This window comes from Amaranthus tricolor, chromosome 17, assembly GCF_026212465.1.
Source record: "Amaranthus tricolor cultivar Red isolate AtriRed21 chromosome 17, ASM2621246v1, whole genome shotgun sequence".
In the NCBI taxonomy this organism is placed as follows: domain Eukaryota; kingdom Viridiplantae; phylum Streptophyta; class Magnoliopsida; order Caryophyllales; family Amaranthaceae; genus Amaranthus; species Amaranthus tricolor.
In genome coordinates this window covers 7456691-7469606 of record NC_080063.1, presented here as the reverse complement: position 1 = coordinate 7469606, position 12916 = coordinate 7456691, and the positions used below count along the sequence as shown (strand labels likewise).

Below are 12916 nucleotides of genomic sequence, written 5' to 3'. Positions count from 1 at the left end.
TCGAATTTTTCATCAATTTGCCGCAAATAATTCTACATTTGAATTATTTTATAAAAATCTAATATTTATCATACATTTGCCCACAACATACCATATTAGTAATAATAGATGATAATAATAAGATATGCTGCTAGTAAAGTAAAATAAATGTTGGATTATTCAAACGAGCTAACAGTAAATATTAAATTATTAAAAAATAATCTAAAAGAAAGACAATACGAGATAGATATATATAACTGATAAAAGTTTCACTTCCATCCTCTTTATATATTGAGATTTCCTCTTGGGAAAACTATTCTTCTTTGTTTTCTTTTGTTTCATGTTGCTTTATGTCTTTGCCAATGTTATGGTAATTGGCAGGCAAACTTTCAAGGCAATAGAATATTCTCCTATAGTCCTATCTGTTAAGTTTTATTCGATACTTTTCCAGATGGAAAATTCGTGATCGTCTCATTATAACACGAGTTTATATAATCAATTTATTATTATAATTGGTTAATTTAAGATTGTAAGTGATCACTTTAAAGTTATAATTAATCACTATAAAACTAAAAGAAATAAGACAAAATTATAAGAAACAACCTAATGTATACCCCATTTTTAAAAAACTATTTTATGTAAAATTTTTGCAAAATACTACCTAATATAATACAAATCTTTGCAAATGACTACTTTTAACGAATTTCGTTTGTTGACCGTTAGTTTTACCCGTTGACCATCACGTGAGTCTGACGTGACTAATTAAATCTGTCCTATCTTCTTCAGTGAGCTTCGTTGTTTTCAGAAGCATTATTCAATGAGCTTTGGTTTACTTAACAGGGAGCTGAAAGGAAGGGGTCATTTGCACGCCATCAAAGACAACATAACTATTCCAGAAAAATGGAGCAGCTGATTCAAGACCACTTGTGTCAAGCTTCATAACGTTAATCATGCTAATTGACGATGAAAATCAAAAACTTGAAAATTAATTCAAAACTTGGTCTCCATTCAATTATTAAATATATAGAAGTAATCTAAACATGAAGATCAATTGAAAACTTAAAAATTAACGCAATAAAAGAAGTTAAATAACCTTACGAAAATCAACTTGGAGAATTGAAATCAATAGATTTAATTAACCCTAAAATACAGTGTGTACTGCTAAAACGAAAAAAAATATAAATTAATCCTAAAATACAACAATGAACTAGAAAATCATAATTGAGAAGTAGTATATATCAGTATAGATTAGATCTTTCAAAGAGAGGAAGTAAAGTGGAATAAGGATGCGAAAGTGGGAGTTAGATGGATGATTTGGGTGTTTGAAACAAAGCTTCTGAAAACAACGAAGCTCAATTAAGAAGAAGCAGACATTTATCAAGTCACATGAGTGTCACGTGATGGTTAACGGGTAAAACTAACGGTCAACAAACGGAATAACGTAGTTATTTAGAAAATAGGGTATAGATAAGATAATTTCTTATAATTTTGCCTAAATAATCACTTTAAAATTACATATGTATTTTAAATCAATACAATAAAAATAATTTTACCATACTTTTTGAAAAGGAATGTGGAATAACGGGAAGAATATGTAATCTTTTGATATAGTCTGAACTCTATGATTGATTAAATTCTGTTTTTTTTATTCTGATGAGGTGACTAGCTTTACAAGCAAGAAAATAGAGGTAAGGGGAATTAATCTTTTTATTAATTTACAGAGAATCGAATCTTTATCATAGTGTAAAAGGAAAAAAATTTGGCTATTAGACTAATTTGCGATTTTCAGTTAAATTCTATAAATGAAATAAAAAAATTGACAAAAATATTATTAATTTGGGCTGATTTACTTAATTTAATTATCAATTTGGATTATTTAAAAAGTATTTTTTTAAAAAATAAAAGTAATCTTAGTTATGTGTTGTGTTTGCCCAACAAGTTATTAAGATCTTTAAGAAAATACATAATGATGATGTTTGAAAATTCTAATCTTCATCAGCATTACTTAGGAAAATTCATATTTTGTTATCTTACCAAATTTAGGGGTGTTTGGCAATTAGCTGTTAGCGGTTGACTTTTCAGTTAGCTTGTTTGACTAGTTAGAAGTGTTGGCTATTTTTGTTGGTTTTAAGCTAACTGAAAAAGTCAGCTGTTTGTGGAGATGTTTGGTAAATTTGAAAGTGAGTTAACAAGTTAAAAGCCAACCAAAAAAGCTAGTTGGAGCAACTTTTTCATTTTGGCTTAAAAGTCAGCTTTTCAGCTGCTTTAAAAGTCATTTATCAAACACTTTTTTTGGCTGTTTGACCAATCAACAAGCTAAAAGCCAACCAAAAAGCTAAGCTAAAAGCCATCTACCAAACATCCCCATGATTATTTGGTTGGAAAAAAAATTTAACTTAAATGTAGCAGGATAGTGAGAGAAATATATAAATTAGTTGAAAATAAAGTTTTATGTGTGGATGAAAATTTCAAAAAATATGAATTATACTCATTAATAATAGAAATGAGGTAAATTTAATAACATATTTTCTTCGTTTTGAATTAGTTGCACTTATGGATGGTGACACAAAATTTTAGAAAAGTCATTTTCAATGTTTTTTTTTTGTTGTCTATTTTTAACCTTTTTTGGATAATTGGTGAAAAAGTAATGATGTGATGAGCGAAAACAAAATAGGAATAAACTAGAAAATTTATTAAGTTGCTTTTTGGCAAAGATGAAAAAAGAATAAGTATTGTAAAATAAACAAAAAAGATAATAAATATTTCTTCCGTTCCACAATATTCGCTACATTTTAATAGTAATACTATTTATTTTTTAATTTTGTTTTGATAATTTCGACTCATACATAAAAAATAGTATAGTCATATGAGATTGTTTTATTCTTCTTAAATCTAGTTTTTGATATGTGATTTTAAGAAAGACAGAAAAAGTAATTGGTTGATGCAAGATAATAGAAAACTATTAAAGTTTCAAGAATTGAAAAATTAAGAAATAAAATATTAATTATTTTTAATGATTATTGATATCTATTGAATGAGTGCAAATTAAATGACGTAAGAGAATATCTTTGGGGTTAAAAAGATTGCTTTGAAAATGAATATAGGAAGGAGAGGAAAAAATATATTAATAGGATTTAATTCTATAACCATTAATATATTAAGTATAATTTCCAATAACTACTCTACTTCATAAATATGTTATTTTAGTATGATTTTTCATTATGAAACCTTATAGATTTGGAAGCCATGTGCGGTTGTGCATCCCGTACTAGCAAAACCGCCCCTGGTCAAATTAAAGATATTTAATATCAAAATATATATTGAATAACGTGAAAAAAACGTAGTAAACATTGGATAAAAAAGGATGTAGAACAAATGAAATACTTCAAAAAGAAAGGCGAACAAATTTAGTCAGATTGATTAGAGGTGTTCATTTCAGAGAATGGGTAAATTTTGAGTTAGATATTTTGGATCGGTTTGAAATCGATTTTATGTTCATATTAATTTTTATATAATTATAAATAATTTTTGAAATTGGGTCAAATCAGATTCAGTTATAAAATCGAGTCAATTTCAAATTATCAGGTTAGTTTTGAAAATTTTTAGCCGTGAGGTGGAGGGAGTATAAAGGGTCTGGGTCCCTTGCAGTCAACTCAAGCATGGTAAAGTCAACATGATAACGGTAGTCATCATCTTAGTTGTCTCTTGCTTTAATTTAATAATAATTATTATTAATAATAATTAATAATTAATAATTAAAAACTAATAATAAAAATGTTTAAACTTAACAATAAAAAAGCAACGCCCAACTCCACTCTGTATTCTCTACATTACCGACCAAGAGAGAGAAATTAGAAAGAGACATTTGCTGGATAAGCAAAGCAACTCCAGAGAATTTCAGGAGAGAGAAACAACTACACTGCTCTCTCTCTCTTTCTTTCCCTCTGTGGCAGACAAAATCCCCTTTTGTTTGCCAATAATGCAGGTATTCCAATACTCAAACATCTTCAGTTTTTCTTTGATTTTTTGCTGTTTTTTATTTTCTGGGTAATTTGTTTGCATTACAAATTTCTAGGGTTCTTTGTTTTTGTTAGCAGACCAAAACAGTTCAAGTTAGCAATTTATCAGATCTAGCTACTGAAAGGGAAGTTCATGATTTTTTCTCCTTTTCTGGTGATATTGACCACATTGAGATTCGCCGGTTTGTTTTTTTAACTACTTGATTTTCTTAGCAATAAATGATTTTACCCTTTTTGGTATATTTCGTTTTAGTTCTAGATTTTGATAGTAATTAATGGGTGCTGTATTTTTTTTATCTTCATTGAATGATGTGTGTAGTGAATCAAGTAACTCAAAGAAGGCGTTTGTTACATTTAGAGAAGAGAAAGCTCTTGAAATTGCCTTGCTGCTTTCGGTAATTATCCTTCTATGCATTTTCCTTATGTGGTCTTTATTTATAGATTTTAATGAACTCCATTTATGTTCGCTTGTATTTTTGGTTTATGCTGTGTATGATGCTTGTTATGAAATTTCAAATGTGTATTTGTTAGTGGGTTGTCATTATTTTGGTCTTTGTTAGTCACAGCTCTTGCACTTTGTTTGGATAACAATTCGATTTTTGGATCTCATTATTGCAGTTGCTCTTGTGCTCTACATCCACTTGATTGCATGAGATTTGTGCTTATTGAAGTAATTAAATTTTGTTCATGCTTCCTACACCCAATTTTATATACCTATTGCTGATCTATGCTTGGTTTGGTGAGCCATAACTTATGCCTTAGAAACTTGGAACCTTAATATTCTATTCCTGCAAGTTCCTATAGTCATGCACTAGGATCTTGTGATAGTTTAGAAAATAGGAATAATAGTGTTGGATCCAATATAACCCGAATCAGTTGTCCTTCCAATGCTGTAACTTGTCTGAGCAATTGATGTAATGATCTATTTATTATTTTCCAAGTATTATAATGATGACTGGGAGAGTAATGACTAGTGAGGGTAGTATTGTGCAAGAGTAGAAAGAAGGAACTTGAAATTATATTAGATATCACAAATGGCTTTCATAATCTAAATCCTTTAGTTATGACTTTTGAGATATTAATAAAAAAAAAAACTCATCATTATTCTTAATTCGTGGTGCTGTGAAGTGCCGTTATAAACTCACTTATGACATAGGCCATAACTAAAACAAATGCACCCTTAGATTGCTCAGCTCTTTTTTATTGATGCAGTTTATAGCCGCGTGATTTTGATTTACTCAACTAGTTATACGACCCTTGCGATGCATGAATATTAATTCTATGATTATGTATGTGTAAAAGGTGTTTTCATTTTTGACCTTGATGGTACCAAGTTTTAATGTGGTAAATGGTGATAAGGGTGGAGAATTTGAGAGGCTATTTAGGTGAGTAGGGTGATGTCATTTGAGAAACCTGTGCTATGTTTTCTTTTTGGCCACTACTTTGGTTTTATATTGTGTCGATCACCTATTTCTATTTGTTTAGTATTTGGAGTCGCAAACTTTTCTTGAAGTTATACTGATGATAGAGATGTAAGTATACCATGTAGAGTTGAGGATTGGAGCTAAATCTCCTTTTTAGAATGAAATGAATTCCCTTGTAAATGATTGACATGTCTTGCTATTTGTGTCACCGAAAAGTAATAGGCACCATGTTGCACTTTCACTTCAGAGATCGCACCTTTTAATCAGATAATTTTATAAACTATGGAATGGGATATAATGTTGATTTCTCTTTCTCTTTGAGCAACAACCAAGTGTCTAATTTGTGAAAACTAATTATGAAGTAAGGAATATCAGCTGTCCATCAAGTCATAAAACCATAAATGTACTTTATCAATGCATTTTGAATTTAAGTCTAGTTATTTAAAATTCTGATATTTTGCATCATACTCTAAGTCTTTCTAAATGGCAGCTGAAGCTGCAAATAATTCTTTGTAAACACATTCCATGCTTGTGATCTTGTTCTGTCTAAGTTTTAAGCTTTTTGGTCCTCAAAACTTATGCTTGTATTATGTTTGTTGTTTATGCAGGGAGCAACTTTAGTTGACCGCATTGTCACTATATCTCTTGCTGAAAATTATGTAGTAAACTCAGAGATGGTAATGCATCGAACTTATTCTGACCCTATGGAATTCTTATGATTGCATACTCATTCTTGATGCCCGACTATTTTTCTTCAGGAAGTGAGAGTAGTCGATAATGCCGTAAGCACAGCTCATGTTGAAGATATATCCTCAAATGTTGAGGTAAGTGAAGGACCCTCCACAAAAAGCGTGTAATTATTTTTTGATATTCTGATGCAACAATTAGCTGAAATTGAGCATCATTTTCAATGGAAACCTATGAGATTTATACTTCATTATCCTTTGCAATGTTTGAATTATATTTTCATATACCTGTGACCAGATCTGATAATAAGACAGCAAATCGACATGTGGAGCACTTTAGAAAATATGCTATGGCTTAACTTCCTTTAATATGGCTTGAGAATTGAACCCATGATCTGCAGATGAAAATATGTCTTCCACTTTATTATTCAGCTACTAATAGACTATTGGTTGCAAATCCATACTATCAATTCATTCTCCCCTTGTTTTCTAATGGTCTTGTGACTGACCTGTCAGATCTTCCTAATACTTAGATATGGACTATTGAAGGTTAATTATGGATAAAAAACAGGCTTCTTCATAAATATGTACTTTTCTGGCTGAGCATTGAGTTCAAGTACTGTCAAAAATAAATAGACGCATGAAATCAGGGAAATCACTGCTAATTTTAGCAAACTCCATGACCAAAAAGCATGTCCTTACTCCTTAGTGTTTTTATTGATTTATGCTGATTGCTTTTTCTATATTGTTATATGGACTAAAGAAAAAATTGTTATGGTGTCAGGGTAAACCTGGCTTGACTAATGGTAGATCGTATGTTAATAAAGCTCAAGAAGTTGTTTCCAATATGATAGCAAAAGGTTCTGCTATTCGGCAAGATGCTGTGAACAAGGCTAAAGCATTTGATGAGAAGCACCGTTTGACAGCTAATGCATCTGCCAAGGTCAGTTCCTTTGACAAAAGAGTCGGGATCACTGAGAAGCTTACCGTTGGGATTTCCGTTGTTAATGAGAAAGTCAAGTCTGTGGACCAAAGGCTCCAGGTTTCTGACAAAACAATGGCAGCGTTGTTTGCTGCAGAGAGGAAATTAAGTGATACAGGATCAGCTGTCAAGTCAAGCCGGTAACAGACATTGTTCCTTTTATTCTTTTTTCTCGTCTATAAAAAATGAAGTCCGCTAGCTGCCCCCCTCCCCTCTGGTACTATAGATTGTAGTCTCTCAAATGGGTAAGGGATGAAACTCCACCTGGGGTTGAATTCCAATCCTGCTTCGTCTGGGACTCCAAAACATGCTCAGCTGTAGTACTTACTGTAACTGCTGAAGTAGCTAATTCCTTACTGATAGGGTATGCTAGTCATTTCATGGAATAAAATGTAAGTTAGAGAAGGCTGCCTTGACTCCAGTTCTTATCTTGCTGTAAGCTGGGTTACATAGTTCTAAATGCATGCATCCATACCTCTGACAATGTAATCAGTTGAACACTTCTGGAAAACTCTGAAAATAAGATTGTGGTAGCATAGTTGTGAATATCTTGCCCATCCCGCCTACTCTGATTCTCTTTTTATGTCTCTCTCTCTCTCTTTGGGTTTTCCCCGGAAGCACAGCACGCTTGATGATATGTTGGTCATTAAAAGTTTAGAATCTTTTGTATTCCAGTAGCTACTGGATAAGTGGATTCTTAGATTTTTGAGGGCAAAGTTAAAGTAGTATGATAAAGCCGATGTACTTGGCTTCTTTTCTGTGTATTTTGAGTTGAATTGAGCAATATCTAGGTGATATAGCATGAAATTTGATGATAAAAAATTTGCTAATGATGTCCATCGATCGGCTTTATGTAGGTATGTTACTGCTGGAGCAGCATGGTTGAATGGTGCTTTTACCAAAGTTGCAAAAGTCGGTAATGTTGCTGGTACGAAAACTAGACAAAAATTCCACACAGCAATGTCAAATCTTACTGCAAAGGTTAGATTTCTTCAAGCTACTTTTGTTTTCTCTAATATTATGAAGCTCGCTTCAATTTGTTGATTCGTCTTGGTTGTTATTTGATGTCAGGATCCAATAGCTGCATAGCCCGAAATTATCTTCTAGACTACTTGTTAAATGAAGCATCAAGTTCGTTGCATGATTGGCTCGTTCCCACTCCATCAAATTCAATGTGAGATGTAATCTTCATGCTTGAAGTTTATGCTGAAGTTTATGTCATCTTCATTTGTAATCTCGAGGTTGAAGTATTGGGAGTAAGTCGGCCTGTGATTTGTTTTGTAGAACCCTAAGTTTTGATTTGAGAAATATCCCTGCAATTCTTTTACCCACCACAACCCCATTACTTAAAAGTTCAATGGTATTGTATGTTGCCTTTGTGTATAATCTCTTACCGTCGTCGATCACCCATTCATTGTTTATGACTTTGCACCACTTTTCCAAACTTGTCTATGGTTTTGCTACATCTTGTTTAAATGTCGAAATTGAATTAATTAATCGAGAACGACCAATCTAGAGATAATGGGACACCTAGTTTTCGCCATGGACTGCCTGGTTGACAATTTGATGCTTTAATGTCGAATGGAAGTAGAAGCAAGTGCCTAGTCGATGCTTAACCGACGTCAAGTAAAAGCTCATTCTTATTCAGCGTGTTTGGAAAGTTGATGGAAGTTTATTTGATGTTTGCATGATGTACACATAAGGACTAAAAAGGTTATTATTATGGATAAATTCTTTATTAATACCGTCTTATCGTAAGAGAGCTTAATAAGAGCTGACCCAATATTTAGTTTAACAAAAAAAACTGATAAAATAATTTTTTATTCACATAATTAATTTTTTAAAAAATAGTTTCCATTGTGAAATAGTTTCGTTCAAGACTTCTAGATTATTACATGGTTTTTAGACCTCATTTTAATTTGTATATCAAAAATAAAACCTAGAATATTAGATTCTTTGAGATTCTTCTGCCTTCTTTCTCCATCAATCACGAATTCGTTGAGAGCATTTCTAGTTGAAAATTGCGCTTGTGGTGGTTATTTGAAAATTTTGGGACTTGAAGTCCTTCAAGGTCATACTATTATTTGTATATTTTGTTTTTCTTGTTTTTGTTTTTGTCATACTATTAGAGTATTAGATATATTAATTTTTTCAATTTGTCTTGTATAAGACTATTTCACCACAAAATGATTTCATAATATTTGCCTATTACTCTAAGTGATATTAAAATTGTTAATGATTACTTACGGCCCGTTTGATTAGTGGTACTCAATGGTGGTAATGGGAATGATTTATGAAAAATTAAACTAAATAAGCAAATTAATATAAAAAATCAAATAATGAGCAAAGTTTCATTTTATTTCCCAAGATAAGCATTTTTTTTCCCAGACCTGAGGATTGGACACACTTGCTATTACTAACAGCAAACTGAGGGAGAAAGTCAAAAAAAGTCAAGGTGTAAGTTCGTTGTTAGTAACAACGAACAAAAGCTTGACCTGTTTTGACCAGGTCTCCTTTTGCTCACTGTTACTAACAACGAACATAAACATTGATTTTTTTGACTTTCTCCCTTTTCAAGTATCTGAAATAGCCGTTATGAAATTGAAATATAGTCATTATAAAGTTGAAAATTTTTATGTTCTATAAATAAATCAAGTTTTTCTTATTTCATTATATCTAAACTCTGTCATTTATACGTTAGCTTGCGGGTTTTGAAGGTAACATAAGGTATGACGTTAATATGATACTTAATTTATAAAGATCTATGTTATTATTAAATATTAAATATGTTACTAAACTACATTTCTTGCTTGCTTAGATGTCAAAGAAACATGCTATTGAAGAGCTTTGTGATTGTGGCTATGAAGTTGAAAATAATACAGATTGGGGTGACGACGATCCTGACCAGGACTTTGTTGCTTGTCCATGCTACTTGGATGAAGGATTCGGTTGCCCGTACTTTAGGTGGGTTGCTCCGGAGGGTACTAAATGGCAGAGATACTTAAATAATTCAGCTTTTTAAAGAAAAACAAGAGCTTAAAGATGAGGTACTTAATCTCAAAAGGCAAATAGATGATATGACTCATAGGAAAGAACAGACTAAAAGGATTATGAGAAAGTTTAAGAAGCCTTGAGCAATCTTTCGTACAGGCTCCTCCTGATTGGACCTAATTACAGATGCGACGCCTTTTTTAACATGGATGAGTACTTACAAACTGTGTCATCATCGGTGCAGTGGGGCGTATTGAGCTGCTGCGATGATACCTCGTGGTGTCATCCATCTACGAGTGATGGAGAAGAACCAAGCTATGTAATCCAGAGAAGTAGGTGTGCCTGCAGCATCAATTTAACACCAAATAAGTTTCATTATTTTCTACAAATATACATTTATAAACAACAACATTACCAACTTCGTAAAAAAAAACCAAATAAGTACATGTTTAAACATTACCAAATTCATTATAAAAAATTTCATAACCAACAAGAACAACAATATTATCAATTTCATAACCATTAACAACCATAATTACTAAAAGTACACAAATAGGTAATGAGATCAATTAACAAGTACCTTAAGTAGTTGAGGATGACCTAAATAAGTCTTCAATTGCAATTGATACCTGCATTTGAAAGCAAATTAGAAAACATTTAATAAACCCTAATTTTCGAATTAAAAGTGAATAATTCAAAGAAATAATTACCTAAAATCAATTCAAGTCTATGGCAGACCACTTTAGTAGGGTTAATTTAGAAGAAGAAGTGAAGAATTCAAGGAATGAAGTAGTTTTAATGGTGGAATTTGGAGAAAAAAGTCGCGTAAAGTTTTAAGGGTTTTGAGATTTGGGAGAAATGGGAAAGAAGGAGACTGGAGTTGTATTCAAAGCTGTATTAGTTTGCTGTTAGTAACAGTGAATGATGACTTTGGTCAAAAAAAGTCAAAGTATTTGTTCGCTGTTACTAACAGTGAACCAATATGCTAACTTTTATTGACCAAAGTTATTGTTTGCTATTACCAACAGCGAACTAATGCCTGACTATTTTTTAACCTCCTCAATCTATTCGTTGTTATTAACAGCGAGGTTATCCAGACCTCAAGTATGGGTAAAATGTGCTTATTCTGGAAAATAAAATGAAACTTTGCTCATTGTTGGATTTTTTAATATTAAATTAGTTATTTTGTTCAAATTTTCAACGATTTATAGTGTAAAATTTCATCAAAAGTTTCATACCATTTACATGGTAATGAAACTTTGATCACAAAAAATTTTTTTGTTTACAAATTTTCATTACCGCTTAATACAATCTCTCCCAATGATAATGCCTTGGAATGAATTTTTTGAAGAAAATAAGATGATTGAAGTTGGACAAGCATCACTATCAAGGTAAATAAGAGATTTTTTAACTAAACTTACACTAATTTTTCATTCCCATTACCACCATTTATTACCACCTACCAAACGGGCCGTTAAGGTTATAAAAAATCACTTTAATAATAAATATATATTAGGTTAACCCAAAATAGATAGTCTCACCTTGAGACCGTCTCATTTGAAAATTTATGCAATATTTTAGACCATTAAAATAATAGAATCTAAAATTGTTGCTCATGCCGCTCATGTAGATTGACTATGTCTCTAGCCTACAAATTTTTTTCTCTATTTTACCGGCCCACACTCTCTAGTCCATATTCCTTTAAGTCTAAATTTAAAGCCCATTACTTTACACAAATTGTTGTGAGATACGGTCTTTATAAGAAACACACTACATATATGAGCTAATATAGTCCAACAAATACAACTTAAAGAGGAAATAAAAATATGGACTTCATATTTAGAGATCGTCATTCTAAGAGACAATCTCTCACAAGAGTAGTTGAAAACATTTATAAAATTAATAATTTCTAATTAATAATTGTGATTTAAATCACTATAAAAAGACAAAAAAATAATAAAATAAACGAAACTAAAAAAATTAATAAAAAGTATAAAATTTACACCCTATCAAATTATATCAGGATTATTTATTAACTTTAAAGAGATAGATTCTTCGAATAAAGTTCATACATAACCGATTTGATTTTAGAGATGGATGGACGGAAAACACAAGCATAAGTAGACAGTAGACTATAGATGACGGTTGTGGTGTATGTCATGCAAAGCAACCACGTGGGACGCGTGGGCCACCACAATACTGCTATGGACTTCCAATTTCCACACTTTCAACAAATATACTTCCCAAAATCATGAAAATGCCTAAGAAATCAAACGTTATAGCCAAAAAAAAAAAATATATTTATAGCCTTTTGAGTTGTACATAAAAATTAACAAAGTTTATTTATTATCAATAATTTTAAATTTTAAGAGATTTTAATCTAAAAATTGAAAAATAATTAATATTTTATATAATTATTTTTACTTTCCAAGAAAAAATAATTGCTAAGTAATGAAGTATAATTAAATTTTTATGTTTTTAAGTAAATATTATATTAAAATATATAAATAAAATACAAAATTTTATCATATATACAGTTCTAAAGGGTGTGTATATAATTTTTGAAAAAATAAGAAAGAAAAAAGAAAAAAGCGTGGCCGTAGAAAACTGAAAAATCACAAATCCGTCACACTAGGACCAGACTTTTTCTTGGGACACTTTACTCTCCTGCACGTCACTTGTTTCTTTTCCCTAAATCCTCGTAGTCATATCTTTTCTTTAAAAAAAATATATATTCCAATTTGAACCCCCCCTATTTCTAAAATCCTTTTAAAATTAAATAATTCAATTAAATTAATTAAAATGTTATTTTTATATCTAAAATACTCATTTTTA

At 31.0% G+C, this 12916-nt stretch overlaps 1 protein-coding gene across 2 annotated transcripts; it reads left to right on the top strand.

Moving 5' to 3' along the window:
- The first annotated feature begins 3787 nt into the window (after positions 1-3787).
- Positions 3788-8532, top strand: LOC130804485 (binding partner of ACD11 1). Of its 2 annotated transcripts, none has more exons than XM_057668935.1 (8): positions 3788-3964; positions 4077-4180; positions 4318-4393; positions 6031-6099; positions 6181-6246; positions 6893-7230; positions 7948-8071; positions 8162-8532. In XM_057668935.1, exons 1-8 carry the CDS (start codon positions 3959-3961, stop codon positions 8177-8179), a joined length of 801 nt encoding a protein of 266 aa, XP_057524918.1. In that variant the 5' UTR covers positions 3788-3958; the 3' UTR covers positions 8180-8532. The 2 variants fall into 2 exon arrangements, with proteins under 2 accessions (XP_057524918.1, XP_057524917.1); XM_057668934.1 differs by having other exon boundaries at positions 4074-4180.
- Positions 8533-12916: the final 4384 nt, after the last annotated feature.

Coding starts and splice junctions, on each gene's coding strand:
- LOC130804485 (XM_057668934.1), top strand. Junction 4,394..6,030: donor AAATTGCCTTGCTGCTTTCG/GTAATTATCCTT, acceptor TTGTTTATGCAG/GGAGCAACTTTAGTTGACCG. Junction 6,247..6,892: donor ATATATCCTCAAATGTTGAG/GTAAGTGAAGGA, acceptor TTATGGTGTCAG/GGTAAACCTGGCTTGACTAA.